The sequence below is a fragment of the Vigna angularis genome, chromosome 10 (genome assembly GCF_016808095.1).
Source record: "Vigna angularis cultivar LongXiaoDou No.4 chromosome 10, ASM1680809v1, whole genome shotgun sequence".
Classification (NCBI taxonomy): Eukaryota; Viridiplantae; Streptophyta; class Magnoliopsida; order Fabales; family Fabaceae; genus Vigna; species Vigna angularis.
In genome coordinates, this window is record NC_068979.1 from 21293688 (window position 1) to 21308595 (window position 14908).

Genomic DNA, 14908 nt, shown 5'->3' on the forward strand with positions numbered 1-14908 from the left:
ATGATCATCCGTGTGGATGTGAGTAGAAGGTGACGTACTTTTGGAAGAGACGCTGAAGGAAGAGAACCTGGTCGAGGTTGAAGTGAAGACTGAACAATAGGACGTTCGTTTAGTAGCTTAGTTGATTGTAAGGTGGTCGTTCGATCACCTTCCCTTTTTGTTTTAATATGACCGTTCGGTATCTTCTTTTGTGAACCGTTCGGTCAGAAGTGTACCTCTGTACGGCTTTAATTTCTCGTAATACTTTGTAAGGTTGTTCGGCCATGAACGTTCGTTCTCTCTTAGTGTAAGACTGATCTGAATTATTATTAAATGTGATTATTCTATTATATAGTTTTAGACTGTATTTTTGGGATGTTACATGTATAGAATATAACTAATGGTTTTACTTATTATTTTAATAACATAGATTATTAATAAATTTAAATTTTATTTTATATTCTATTTTAATATGTTTTTATAATAGACTTCCTTATTATTTATGGTAAATAAGAAAGCACTAATCTTTATCTCTCTTTTTTAACTTTTAAGTAAATCTTTAGTTTTTATAAGATTCAAATTTAAGATGATAAAAAGTATATATTAGGATTTTTTTTAGGTTTTTTCCACTACAAGAAAATAGTTATTTATCTACATATTATTATATACGGATTTAAATCCATATATAAAAAATTTATTATATACAGATATTAAAAGTTAAATACGAAAAAAATCCGTATGTAACAGAAAATATCTTTGCCTCTTATTTTCCGTATATAAGATTTGTATGTAATGATTAAAAATTAAAATTAATTTTTTCTTTAACTTAACACTCTCGAAATCACTCGCATTTTCCCCTCTTTCTGGAAATCTCTCGCGTTCTCTTCCTCACAGAACCTCTCACTTGCAGTCTCCCACCGTCAAAATCGCGTTTCTCCCTCTTCCTCCCACAACAACTCACAGAACCCTTCCACTTCCATTTTCCCCTCTCTCGAAATCACTCGCATTTTTTTTCCTCTTCCTCACACAACCTCTCATTTGCACTCTCCCATTGTCAAAATCGCGTTTCTCCCTCTTCCTCCCACAACTCAGAACCCTTCCACTTCAACTCTCACACCGGCATTTCGTTAGTGTGGCTATCACTCACTGCCGTCGTCGTTCACTATCGGCGGTGACTCTTCAGTAAGTTCCTAATCTTCTTCCTTCAAGCCCTAACCTTCTTATCCTAAATTTATCTAATCTAGGGTTTTCTTTCGCAAGGTGGAAATCTTTCTTCCCACTTCCACCCCCAAAATCTAGGGTTTCATCTATCTAACCCTTTTTTCTTTCTTTGGTTTTGCGCTCCAATAATATTTGGTTCCAATTTGCTCACTCGCTTTTGGTTTTTTCGTGGTCATGTCTTTAATGTGTTTTGATGGTTGTAATTGATTCAAATTTCTGGCTTTTTAGGTTTTCCAGGGTTTAGGAATGGCTATAGGAATGGTTAAATGGAAAGCACATCTATAGTCAACATGGTATAGTTCTTCAATCTTGACTTTCAAAAACTTTTGTCGTTTGTGTTGGAAAAAAACTTGCATACGTTCTTTTCGAGCTAACATTTGGATTTTTTCTTTGTTTTTTCATAAGATTATTTCACTTGTTAAATATTTAACACTAATATGTATTGCTTTCATCTTTAGTTCTTTTGAACAAAATTCACTTCTGGGTTCATCTTAGTCTTCTGATATATGTAATCAGAGAAACTAGGTTTGGCTAGATGCTGTTGTTTTGGTAAATCATTGGCACAGTTAATGGAAGTGGCTACTGAAATCAAAGGTTGGGGCATACCACAAGCCTTGGTGGAATTTGTGGTTTACAAATTGCTTATCAAGGAGTATACATATTCTAGACTTTCTGCATCAAGCCTTTGTCATTTAATCAAACAAACATGCTTAGCCCAGTCTTTGAAATGAATTACACTACCATTTCTTGTTATTCATTGTGTTGTGTGAATATTATAAGGACCATTATTGTGATCATAAAAAAGCTAGAACATTGTGTTTGAACAACCTCAATAGTTGTTTGTACAATTTACTCTGTTTCTTATCAATTGTTCTTTCCATGAATTTTATTTTAACAAGCTTCTTATGATTATTTGGGTAGGTGATAGCAATGAAATGTTGAGGTCCTTAACTATTTTATTGTTAACAATTTTTTTTGCAGAACCTGTGCCTAAAAAGGTTCTTGACTTGATGAATGTTGAAAAGCTTACATGGGGGAATGTGGCCCACCACCTTCAGGCATTGATGATATTGTTCTATTCATAGAGCATACGATAAGGCTGCTATCGTGGAGTAAATGCTGATATAAACTTTAGTTTGAGAGATTATGAGGAGGATTTGAAGCAGGTATTGAACATGGTAGGCTATCAATTTTATTTGATTTTTCTGTCAATTTAATTCATGATTTGATTGAGTTGCATATGAGAATTTTGACAAAGGAAGAGTTTGTGCTTGTTCTTCATCGACAAATCAGTGAAATATTGAGGAGAAACGCAACTCACATAAGTGCATTAGCTCTTCACAAAGGTGGTCAAGGAGAATAAAGTATAAGACCATTTATTAGCAAGACGTGAGAACTTCTATTTCAAGCATGATACCTTATTCAAATTTAAACTTTAACTTTAGTTCATTATATTCTTAGTTTCTCATCTTAGTTAATCTGGTTTTATATATGAAATCTGTGCAAGTTATCAAACACTATTATCTAAAAGTTTTTATATAAAAATCAAGTAGAGCTACAATTACTTATTTTTTATCCTACCATGATAAGGTTTCATGAATTTGTGTGCCAACTACATAAGGTCTGCAATAGTCATTTATTAGGATACTGAATGTATTGTCCTTATATGAATGAAATGGTGTGGAGTAATAAGGAGTTTAATCCAAAAGGGTTCTTTATTTTGTATTTTCTGTGTCGATTTTATACTAAGTCTTCTGTCAAGTATGATGAAGAAAAAGTGGAGAGCAATTTTGGAGAACATTGATTCATGAAAGTTGACTTTTAATTTAAGCATGCATTTGCCATAATCTTGATTTGAGTATGGGGATTTCTCCTGGGGATTTGAGTCTCGGGATTTACCTAAATCAATATGCTGTTTAGTTTATGTTGTGCCATGCTATATTGATTTCTTATGTTACAATTATGCCATCTTTTGGTTAGTTAGTATTATGAATCTAAAATAATTTTGCTGCTAGACAAAGATAAAGTTCTAGCTTCTGCTAAGAACCCATCATCATAAATAACCCTTAAAGAAATAATAACCCTTATATATTTTATTTAATTAATGTGGAGAGAAAAAGATTAATGTTATTGGGGTGCTTTTTTTTGCAGGTGGAAATGCTGAGAAGGACCATGCTTGTTAGGAGAGATTTGAGGACATGGACTTCCGAAGAAGTGTTTTTAAAGTAGATAGAAACAACCCAGTTTAGATGTGGCTACAAAAACTGCTACGACACTTGCAATTGTGCCTTCATAGTAATAGGTTCTATATTCTGGTTTTACAAGAAGGCGTTGCCCCTCCTGCAGTTCTATTGTCAATCATAGTTATTCACTCATTTTATTGAAAGTTGAAACTAATGACAATAACCTTATATAATATTATATTGTATTTATAAGTTTCTTTGTTTGTTTTAAGGCTTGTAGTTCTATTGTCAATCATAATTATTTACTCATTTTATTGAAAGTTGAAACTAATGAGAATAACCTTATATAATATTATATTGTATTTATAAGTTTCTTTGTTTGTTTTAAGGCTCCCTGATCTTTACAAATAAAGGAATTATTTTTTTTCTCTATCCATATAAATCCGTATGTAATTACATATGTAATTATATATGTACTTATATATGAATATTATATACGGATTTATCCGTATATATATAACTTATCTACGAGTATATTATATACGGATTTTTGTCCGTATGTATTTCATATGTAATTAATCATTATATACGGATTTTAAATGTTACATACGAATTTTAGTTGTATGTAATTTCAATATTTCTTGTAGTGTTCTAATTTGTAAAGGTTGGCTCTTAAGCTTGCAGGCTTGTAGTTATGCAAGGAAGATCAAATAAAATAACCCAAAAATCCTATTTGTTAAAGTCTCTCTTAGTCAGTTTGTTTTTGGTTTAACAAATGTGGAGTATGTTGTGAATGTATTTCTAACTTAAAATTATAAAATCGGTTTATGAAATGATAATTGTATAATTCAGTTTTATTTTAACAGACATGAATATTTATACCGGTTTCACCTATAAATATATATTTTGAAATGCATTAATGTTATCCAAATATTTTATACATAGAATATTCTTTAATATATACTATATTTTAAAAGTACAATATTTTAATTTGTAAAGTATGTTGACTATCACAATAAAAAAAATACCATGTATATATAGGAAATATTAATTTAGGAATTTTGAAAATATAAAATGGAGAATGAGATTTAATATAACATCAAGAAAATTACCTTTTCTATGATCAATTTTATTCCTAATTTAAAAGATAATGATTTTGACTTAAATAAAAGTTAAGTCGAGTTAAAATCAATGGATTGAGTTCAAGTTCAAGTTAATTTCTATTAGGTCGAGTGAACTTACTTAATGTTTAGTTGAGCTGTATTGAACTTAGTTTATGCTACTTGGTAGATAATTTTGAAGTCTATGTCAATATGAATTGGTAAAACCTAAGTTAAGCTAAATTGGCTTATGCCTAGGTTAGGCTGAGTTTGTTTGTATCCAAGTCAAAAAAAATCCACATAAAACTAAGTTACGATGAGACCGTGTTGATTGAGACCTAAGTCAGGCTGAGTCAATATCGGCTCAGGCTAAGTTCAACCATGTTGATCTTGTGAATTATTAGAGTTTGTAATATTACCAAATTCATATTCTGGATAAAATTCATATTTTACTCCAATTTGTATGGTTTGACATTCCTAAACAATTTGGACACATGCCACCATGTCTTTGAAACATAGTTACCATGTAGACTTTGGAGTCCGAAATAACAAATAAAAGGAAAGTAATTAATGAATAACACAATGAAGCTTTTTTAAGACAATGAATAAGAATAGGTGAAGCACAATGAAGCTTTTAAGACAGAGTGGAGTAGTTTAACTTACCATTTCATTGTCAGAAACAACATCAACAAACCTTTTGAATAAATAATGTACCATATAACCGGTCGGTTAACGTACTCCCCTACATTGACCGACAGGTCAACTTGCTCACAACTGTGAACACCTTCCTAAACAGGCTTGAGAGGGCTTGTACCATATAATCGGTTAGTCTCCGTTCCAAGACTGATTGATCGGTAAGTACAATGCAAATTACTCTTCATAAATCCAGCATGATTAACAAGGCAAAACATATTTATGAAATCTTAAGTCGTGATTGGACCAACCCTAATCAAAAGCCCACTTCGAAATCTATAAATATAGAGGTAAGGTAAGGAGGTGGGTGATTGCATTTATTAAGCATTTAAGACTTAACTGTGACAATCGATCGATATATTTAACTGACTTGAGCATCGGAGTGCCTTTGTCAAGTACCTACTCGCTCAGCTTGGACTTGGAAGAAGAGAAAGACTAAGAAATATTATCAAAGAGACCCCATGTAAGACGAGAAGGAGTAGTAGAAAGTGTGAAGGTGCAGTCCTCGACCCCTACATCCTAAACAAAACACTCAATTAATTTCATGTCAATAGAGGTGAAATATTCATATTCACAATATTAGGCCCTTACCTAAGAAAGGTGTTCACAACATGATTTCCCATTTCAAAGTTGAATGACTTTAGCATGTGAGCTTCCATCTTAACAACCTATATATACATATATATTATATATATAGTCATTAGCCATGAAAACCAAAGATTTGAAAAAAAGACAAATCACTAACAAGAAAGCAATGCGGTACTCCCAAAAATAAAATAGCATCGCACAAGGTGGATATGTATAATCAGTGATATTGCAAAAATCGTTCATACAAGGTGGATCTATTTTCTCATATTTGCTACATATTAACACTACCAAAACAAAGGGCATTACCGACGGCCTACGTCCGTCTGAAACAGCAAAAAAGCCGCCAGTAATAGGCATTACCGACGGATTCACGACGGTCAATTGCCCGTCGATAAATCATTTGTCGCTAACCATTACTGATGGCCTTTGCCTTTCGGTAATTACCGAAGGCCAAAGACCTTCAGTAATTACCGAAGGGCAAAAGCCTTCTGTAATTACCGAAGCATAAAGGCCCTAGTTTCCTTCCACTAGTTTAGATTATGAAATTTTTGATGACATCAAATCAAATTAACCACTGATATTTTTACTGGAGAAGGACAGTTGAAAACGAGATATCAAATGATATTGCATAATATATTTGTAGTGTTTTACATAAGATACTTGCTGCCACAACACTACAACTTGTAGTGTTTTACATAAGATACTTGTTGTCACAAAATTACAACACTACAACTTCTTACACTTCAGTACATAGGAAAAACATTTAAAATCTACTTCTAAATAAGAAAACAGCTGAAAAGGCATTACACTATGCACATTTCGAAGTTTCTCAGTCACCAACTTCTCCAAAGACAAAGCTAATTCCATTACATCATTTCCATTGTTATAGGGAAAGTACAGTGATATATGATTCTCTTCAAAAAGACCCAACTGATTCAGGCTCTGAAAAACCTGTGGCATTTTGGAAAGTAGTTGAAGACTTGTTAAATCCTTCCCATCCTTTTACAGAACAAGTGTTTCATCCCTTCCTTGCAGCCAAATTGCAACATCTGCACCAAAAAAATCACTTATATAAAAAGAGAAAGTAAAAGTGTTTCCAAATCCTTCAACATTTTAATTAATACCAAAATCTATAGCTTCAACTTTTTTTATCGTTTATTATACGTTTATTAATACCAAAATAATTATAAGAACATAATGTAATATATAATACTTTATTAGTAGCAGAACCTGTTAAAGATTATTAAACTTTAAGTTCATCAAATAAAAAGTCAAACAACTTTACTCCAAATGCATGATTTTGGAATAAAAAATTAGTTAATCATTTTCAATAGTGAAAAGAGACCTAATACAGTTTTTAATAAAACCTTAAGACTTAATATATATATATATATATATATATATATATATATATATATATATATATATATACGAGTTTTGTTTTCCTTATCTATCATAAATTTTTTTACTTTTATCAATCTAAAACTTTGAACAGAGAGAAGTTAAGCACATTTATACCAAATCATGCCACGTTTTCCTTCTTCAATCACTCATTCTCTCCAATCATGCCACGTTTTCCTTCTCACTCCATCTAAAATCCCACCTTTCTTTTCAAATTAAACACACCAAGCATAGTCAATTTATTGAACTTTGAGATGTCCATTTTGTTTTCAAGTGAAGAGGATTGGAACCAGGAAGAACGTGGGAAACTTTATTTCAGATAAATACTGAGGGCGCAAGTGTAATTTATTTCATATAAAAGAGACTACATAAACTCAAATATCCTAACAAGTAGCACTTTAGTAACTAATAGTAGTGAGACATAAAATGCAAATGCAAAATAGATGTGCCCATGCACACAAGTTATTGTAAATTTCTCAACTAATTAAACATTAAAAAAACAAGGAACAATAGTTACCTTGAACAATTTGACAAAGCAATTACAACAACACTCAGTAGCTTGCATGCCTCTGGTGCATCAAGAACAACATTGCTTAAACTTTTAGGAGAAATCACCTAGTGTTGTGCAAGGCAATGAGTGTTTTCTTAGGGAAAGCATTAAATTTTCAACGACAGGCTAACATTAAGGGTGTAATGTTCATGGTACCTCTAGATTGTAGAGTGTCGGTCTCTTCCTAATTCTGCCAGAAATATTGTAATGGGAACCATGGCATGGACAAAACCATCCGCCAAAGTAACCAACATTTGGCAAGGGAATGCAACCCAGATGTGTGCACACCCCAATCACAATAAACCACTCAGGGTTATTTACTCTCTCAGCATCCTGATTGGGATCACAAAGAGATGCAATATCAACACTATTTGCCAGCTTAGAAGAAGGGTTTTTAACAGCCGCAACAGTTGCAGGAATTTCATGAATAAGGCTGTTTTCTTTAGGGTGGAACAGAGAATCAATAGCATAACCTGGACAAGATAAACTTAAACCAATTAACCCATGAAAAAGTAAGCGTTAAAACTAAGAGCATAACCCAAAGAATCAACAAATGCACAAAGCTCAATTAAAACTACAAAACCAAAAACCCTAAATTAACATAACATACAGCAGCATATTAGGCCCACCGTAACACACAAATCTTCTTAAGGAATAACAAATTCAAGAATACTTTGCAAGAAAGTATTCATCCAGTGACACAAGAGTGGTAATGTCATCAGAAAGCAACTAAACTTCCATCATAGAAGCAGAATAAGTTACCTTTAATCAGAATGGGTTAAAATTGTATAGACAGGGAACATATGACCTTGAAACATTTAGCTACAACGAGGTTGCATAAATTTCCTCAAAGCAGTGGAATACAGAAAACTCCAACCAAATGTCATCCAAGAATTAAAAAGAGAAGAAAAAAAAGTACCAAACAAAATCAAGATATCAAATAACAGAGGAAAACACGAGAACGAATCCCACATAATCTTCTAAGAAATAAACATCCATGAAAAATCCAAAAACTATCATCCAAAGGGAACAAAGAACGTCGCAATCCACAAAGGTGAACTGCCTCCGAATGTTGTAACCTACTTAAGTAAATCAGCCACAAGTACATCGATCATATAAAAATTTGAGCTTTACAAATGATCATAAGCATAAAAAAGCATCCAAACAAAAAAAAATACGAGCGAAAAAAATCATTCAAAGCTTCGAATGAATCCATAAAGGGAGACAAATGAGAAGGGAACCCAAACGGCAGAGTGGTGGGCCTCTTCCTCCCTTCCCTCAACCTCTGTGGTCCAATTGATTATCTCTCCCCACTAGTGTACCTCCGCTTCCTCGACCTCCACGAAAACCGCTCGAACTCCTCTATCTCTCCCACAATGACTTCTTTGGCGAGATTTCGCAGCAGATATCCTCCCTCCACCTCCTTCTCCGCCTTGACATCTCCGACAACACATCCACGACCCAATCCCAAACCAAGTCGCCAAACCAACACCACTTCACTGCAAAGCCCTCAACACGCCAACCCCCAACAACCCCCACCACTATCGCAACACTCACAAGGACCAAAACACAAACCCTAGCCGCAAACCAGCCACCAACGAATCGCCGTCAGCGTCCACAACAGCAACCGCTTCAAACTGCCTTAGGGCGACAGCCTCAAGCTTCAAACCAACGAACCGCTTCAAATAGAGGGTAGGGAATGGAAGAGCGCCACCCAGCAACGAACCTCCGTCAGCGTCCATACCAACAAACTCGTGCCGTCAAACCGCAGCGTCGAACCGGCTGACTGCCACCAAAGATGCAACCCTAAGTCAAGAGTGAGTTCGACGAATAAGGGAAAGAGTTCTGCTTTTGGGAAATTTGGGGAATTTGAGCAACATGTACTCAAATTTTGAACTTAAAACATCGGAGGCATTACCGTAGGGCAAAAGCCCCTCGCTATTCAATTTTACCAATACATTACCGAAGGCACGAAGGCCGTCGGTAATAAGCCTTCACTAATACTTACTTTTATTGTAGTGTAAAAAGACATAATGTAATTTTTTTTAAGCAAGTTAAAGAGAACAAATATTGAACAACTTGTGAAAACAGGATATCAGCCTTATGATGAAATGAGCATGGAGGAAACACTCAACAACTGAAGTCTTGATTTAGTCAGAGAATTAACTAACAAAAACCTATCAATGTAAGAAACAGAGAGATAAAGAGTGTCCAAGAGAAGCTTGTACTCCTCACCCACTTCTACTAACCAATCCACCAAGATTGTTCTCATGGTTAGTGTAACTAGCTTCTGAACTTTCTCAATGTAGTCAACCATTGGTCTCCTAATTTTTTGCATCTGAGAAAAAAAGATCAAATTTAAAACTAAGATACATGAAATTCTCAAGGATAAAATTAAGAGTTTGTTAATGTAAAGAAGTCAAAATTACCTCCATCTCATGAAGATTCTCATAGACATAGGAAACAAGGGATTCATCGAAAACACTACCCATGAACAATTCACACCCACCCACTCAAACACCTCAAACATCATCGGGGAAACTAAAGAACAAGAAGAAATTAAGAAAAAAAAAAAGAGATAGTTGAAAGAGAAGGTAGATTACCGTTCTTGACCAACCGTGGATCCCTCTGCTTAGTAAGTGCCTCTGGTTCAAAATGGCAGCCGCACAAGTAAAAGAAGATAAAATACAAAGTTCATCAACTTAAACCTAAAGATAATAAGGTAATTTAAGTTTATTTACGGGTAACGAATACTCGCGGGTACGGATACCATGACACCCGAATCCAACCCGATAATAAGCGGGTACTAAATTATCCGTTACCCATGAGTATTATCTGCGGGTACCAATTACCCGTAATGGATTTTATCCGCGGATACCTGCGGACGTGAGTTTTTTTGCCAATCCTAATCATGTATGTCAAAAACTAATAATTTATTTACTGATTGATCACGTGGACACTATGTCATTAACGATTTAGATGTCGTTATAGAAAATGATCAAATTAAACAAAAATTACGAAAATTGTGAAATACTCAAAAAAGTCGAATCCCACGTTAAACAAAATGGACAAAAATAATAATCAAAAGAGATATTAAACTTAAAATAACTATACTTTATATTAGACTTACTTATCATTTATTATTTATAAACTAAATATAATTAATTTTATAAAATCAATATGTAACATTATATTATAATTATGTTAAATTTTTAATTTGGATATATCTTGATAAAAAGATAATTATTATTAAGTTAATTTAGTTGGGTTTACAAAATAAAATGAAAATTATAATGTTACGCTAACTTAATATATTATTTACAAAATAAAAAGAGAAAAATAAGAAAAAAAAACAAAATAAGTATTATAATAAATGAATAAAGTATAAAACTGTTATGAGAGTTTATCACAAAATATGCGCTGAATTTTGATATTTTTTTAGTATATAAAGCTTTTCCATTAATAAATTAAATATTTTTTCTAAAAGTTAACCATTTATAATCATTTCTATGTACCTAGACAAGATTATAAACATTTTATAATTTAAAGAAAACACAGGGTGAAAAGAATCGGTTAGGTGGCCCTCATATTCTTTCTTTCTCCTTTTCATTTTTTTTCTTCTACAGCATGAGTTCCTAAGATTGTTCTTTTCGTTTCAATATACTTCTAATTTCATATCAGCGTCTGATTCTTGAAATAATTGTCCCTTTATGAGTTAGAGTAGCAAGAAAAACTTAAGTGAAGTGCAACTATGCTACCCAAAACCACAAAAAAGAAAGTAGAAAAGTTCAGATTTATGTACATGATAATTGTCAATACCACTAGCATATTCTTTCTGTACATGTGAATAAATAAATATATACCCCACAACCACACCCCAATGACATGATCAAAATCACAAACAAACAAGTTAACATGCTTGCCTCATTACAATTTTTCAAACGTATTACACATCTTCAAACAATTTCATTTCAGTTAAGAGTGTGGTGGCTTTTTGAAGCCACAATAAATATACCAACCATACATCATAGTCCTCATGCCTTCTCTGTTAAAAAGGCATTTAAATTGCACACCCCAGAATCTGCATTCTTCTGTCTTCATAATCCAAAGAGAAAAATTCAATTGCAGAGCCCTTTTTTCTCCTAATGAAAAATACCAAGGGGGTTTCTTAGTTGATAAAACATACTCTAGTTCACTGACTACAAACTGCCAGATGCGATAAAACACAGACAGCAAATTACTGCTTCATTGTTTTTGAAGAATCCCACCAGTAGAACAAAGCAGCACCACACATAGAACTATCAGAATTGAAGCAATCACAAGATTGCACAGTAAAGTAATATTAATGCATCTCAATCAGTACTACTGGTGGATCCAATATATATACAAAAAAGTTTTCAATTAAAAGAACTACGGTACTTTGACAAATGTGAATGAGATACACCATATACAATTTTGAAGAAGGAAGAACTTGTTTGTGCCATACACTACCTAAAAGATGGCATGTGTCAAAACAAAGGGGTCATTTCAATGTCCTTCTTTTCAATCCTAAACAGGTAAAAACCAGAGTTACATAAAATCAATGATGTAAATCCCACCTAACATCTTGCAACCCTGGTCTTGGTTCATCAAGATGGCAACCCTCATCGAAGTTCTGGGAGTAGCTAACAGGGTCATATTGAAATGATATAGGTTTGGATCTACACAAGGTCTTGCTCTCCCTCATGAACTTTCTGAGAATGTTCTTCCACCTTCTCACCCTCTTTCTGGGGCTGCTGCAGTAGTGGATTCTTGAGTACTGGAACTCGTTGTGGATTGGCAAGCACGAAGGGGACATCATGCACCCCGGCATGTATGAGGAACGCTGCACTGTCATTGTGAGATCCTTTTCCATTGGAGTGGAGTTTGACATGTTATCCTTCCTTTTGAGGTGTGTGTGTGTATGTGTGAGTATATGCTTCTTTATCTTCTCAATTATTTTCTTTGGCTAAGAGTTGGTTTGAGGAGCCTATAGTGCCTTTAGGCTGTTACCATTTTTGCATAGTATCTTATGCTGTAAAAGGGTAACTCTCATTCAAAGTTTTCTTCTTCACAGCCTTTTTAAATGTGTGTTGGTTTAATCTGTCATTAATTATATCACATGGTACGTTGTCTTATTCTGGTTATTAATTGGAGTTAACAGTATGGATTAGAAAATAAGTAGCCGTATGTAAGTGACAAAAGAACAATCGGTGTAAGGTATAGAGCCAAATCTGAAAATCAATGAACTGAATTATTAGTAGGAAATCGTCATATTACTATCAATTATTAGTTTGAAAAAATGAAACAGAGATATTGATTCCTTATTTTTTTAGGGTAAGAGACAGATATAACATCAATCACTAAAGATAAATAATATTTTCTTTTACTGAACTGAAACTTTCACCCAGTAAAGAGTAACACTGATATCTTTCAGCCCATGTTTTTGTACGCTGATTACATATTTAAGGGAGAAAAGATTATGAATTTGGGGTTAATGGATATTGCATAATACAAATTGGAAATACAAAACCATATCATGATAAAAGGGTAAGATAAAGATTTTCAATTTTCCAATCAATGTTAGAGAAAATGGGATTGATGAGGACATGCACCCGCCCTTTCTGAATGGAGGATTAGAGTAATGGAAAGGAGAGAAGAAAAAGACACAACATGAGCCAAGCAATTCTTTGGAATAATGTCTTTGTAAACCATTCAGTAACGGAAACATTCGAGAGAAACGGTGTGAAAGAAAAGGTAAAAAGAAATTAAGCGATGGCAAAAAGAGCAAGAAATCATGAGGATGGGGGCATGTGAATTTGGTACAATCACAGCTCCACAAACCACACCTAACGCTGTATTTGTGTGGGGACTTGGGAATCTGTCGTGTCTCTCTAACTCACCAAGGGCTGAACCAGAGAATAGTGTCGTTAGCTAAAAGAAAATTCAGCACCTTCCTTGGTCTTGGTGTTATTTTTTTCTAGCTTGCCTTAGTTAATCTATAGCTGGATTCCTTTTACATCTTAGTTCATCTTGGTAAGGATCAGAGTTTAAGACAAACTCAATCTTATAAAATCTATAAATTAATCATGTTTATAATTAATATAGAATTTTCAACCCACTTTGTTGGGTGTATTAAGAAGAAAGTTTACTGAGAAGACATAAATTCTAATGAAATCTGAATTTAATTATATAAGGGATTGACACCACTTTTTACTCAAAACCTTAAAAACAATGAATTAACGAGTCTTTCATCTTTATATAATGCTCTACTTACTCATTTATATCCGATGTAAGACTTAAACTCACTTAAATTCGCAACAACTTTTTATGTTTAATAATGTATATTTTAAATATGAAACTAATATTAATAAATAATGGAATATACCAGCAGCATTGTGATATATAGAATAATAAACTTAACAAATACCAAATTTCATTAAAATATGATATAATCTTATTCAAATATAGAATTGAACTTTAAGTCCCTCAATCTTCCAAGACAAACTAATAGAATAAGATTTCTAAGACAAAACAAAAGAAAAAACTTTATATACAAGTTAATGACGGGAAACTCTTCAAGTATAACTACTAGTTAAATTTTTATTTTAGTCTTTAGGAACAGCATTTTTTATCCAGGGAAGTACTAGTGTATTTTATTTATTCCAGTTTACAAAGTTTAAGATTTTCATAGCAATCTTTGAAACTACTGTAGTCCCTTACCATGATAAAAAACAAAAACTGGTTTTAGTGGTTTGTGACATAGTAAGTATGAATGTAGTTGGATGCTTCAAATTTTGAATTTTTGTGTAGACTTACTGTCATGAGCAACGTAGAGAAGCATAAGGGTCATCTGGGGGGCTATAAGAATCTTATGCACATGTTGAATGTGGATCAGAAGATGGGAGCAGAAAGATTGTGAGCCCACATGCACTCACCTACTAAATGATAAATCCCTATCCCCTACTCTTGTTTCTTTCCACTGCCCCCCATTCAATCAACTTATTATAAAATTGAATCAGATCAAATGAAAAAGACATCGACAGCTATAAACAATTATGCACTATTATCTGCTTACAGAAAAAAAAGCTATAAAAAATTCATTATTTTCCTCAGAAAGTAAAGTTATTATACTTTATTGTTTATATTGTTTATATACAGAGGAATGTAAAAGA

At 33.2% G+C, this 14908-nt stretch overlaps 2 protein-coding genes and 1 long non-coding RNA gene across 11 annotated transcripts; 1 reads left to right on the plus strand and 2 right to left on the minus strand.

Moving 5' to 3' along the window:
- The first annotated feature begins 814 nt into the window (after positions 1–814).
- LOC108320075 (uncharacterized) lies at positions 815–3692 on the plus strand. Of its 2 annotated transcripts, none has more exons than XR_008245495.1 (5): positions 815–1161; positions 1429–1493; positions 2182–2378; positions 2494–2589; positions 3352–3692. It is a non-coding gene; the product is annotated as an uncharacterized LOC108320075 (long non-coding RNA). The 2 variants fall into 2 exon arrangements; XR_008245496.1 differs by having other exon boundaries at positions 2182–2366.
- A 1988-nt stretch (positions 3693–5680) lies between these two features.
- On the minus strand, positions 5681–10425 carry LOC108323590 (cytochrome b-c1 complex subunit Rieske, mitochondrial-like). Of its 8 annotated transcripts, XR_008245658.1 has the most exons (6): positions 10319–10425; positions 9965–10053; positions 7872–8188; positions 7683–7780; positions 5768–6813; positions 5681–5695 (listed from the first exon to the last, which is right to left on the minus strand). XR_008245658.1 is itself a non-coding variant. In XM_052869492.1 (5 exons), exons 2-5 carry the CDS (start codon positions 10051–10053, stop codon positions 6783–6785), a joined length of 549 nt encoding a protein of 182 aa, XP_052725452.1. In that variant the 5' UTR covers positions 10319–10424; the 3' UTR covers positions 6365–6782. The 8 variants fall into 8 exon arrangements, 4 of the variants coding, with proteins under 4 accessions (XP_052725452.1, XP_052725454.1, XP_052725451.1 ...); XR_008245659.1 differs by lacking the exon at positions 9965–10053 and having other exon boundaries at positions 10319–10400; XR_008245657.1 differs by lacking the exons at positions 9965–10053; positions 10319–10425 and adding an exon at positions 8957–9914.
- A 1117-nt stretch (positions 10426–11542) lies between these two features.
- Positions 11543–12798, minus strand: LOC108320070 (uncharacterized). The gene is made up of 2 exons (XM_017551410.2): positions 12314–12798; positions 11543–11857 (listed from the first exon to the last, which is right to left on the minus strand). The coding sequence occupies exons 1-2, from the start codon at positions 12625–12627 to the stop codon at positions 11776–11778; spliced, it is 396 nt and encodes a 131-aa protein (XP_017406899.1). The 5' UTR covers positions 12628–12798; the 3' UTR covers positions 11543–11775.
- Positions 12799–14908: the final 2110 nt, after the last annotated feature.

Bases quoted from the DNA above. Each gene is read 5' to 3' on its own strand.
- LOC108323590 (XM_052869491.1), bottom strand. The intron at 8,189-9,950 runs GTGAGGAGTACA...TATCTTGTCCAG, and splicing joins GGATTGGTTAGTAGAAGTGG to GTTATGCTATTGATTCTCTG. The intron at 7,781-7,871 runs GTACCATGAACA...GCACAACACTAG, and splicing joins CGACACTCTACAATCTAGAG to GTGATTTCTCCTAAAAGTTT.
- LOC108320070 (XM_017551410.2), bottom strand. From the start codon at position 12,627: ATGTCAAACTCCACTCCAATGGAAAAGGATCTCACAATGACAGTGCAG. The intron at 11,858-12,313 runs GTGGGATTTACA...ATTTTTCATTAG, and splicing joins CCAGGGTTGCAAGATGTTAG to GAGAAAAAAGGGCTCTGCAA.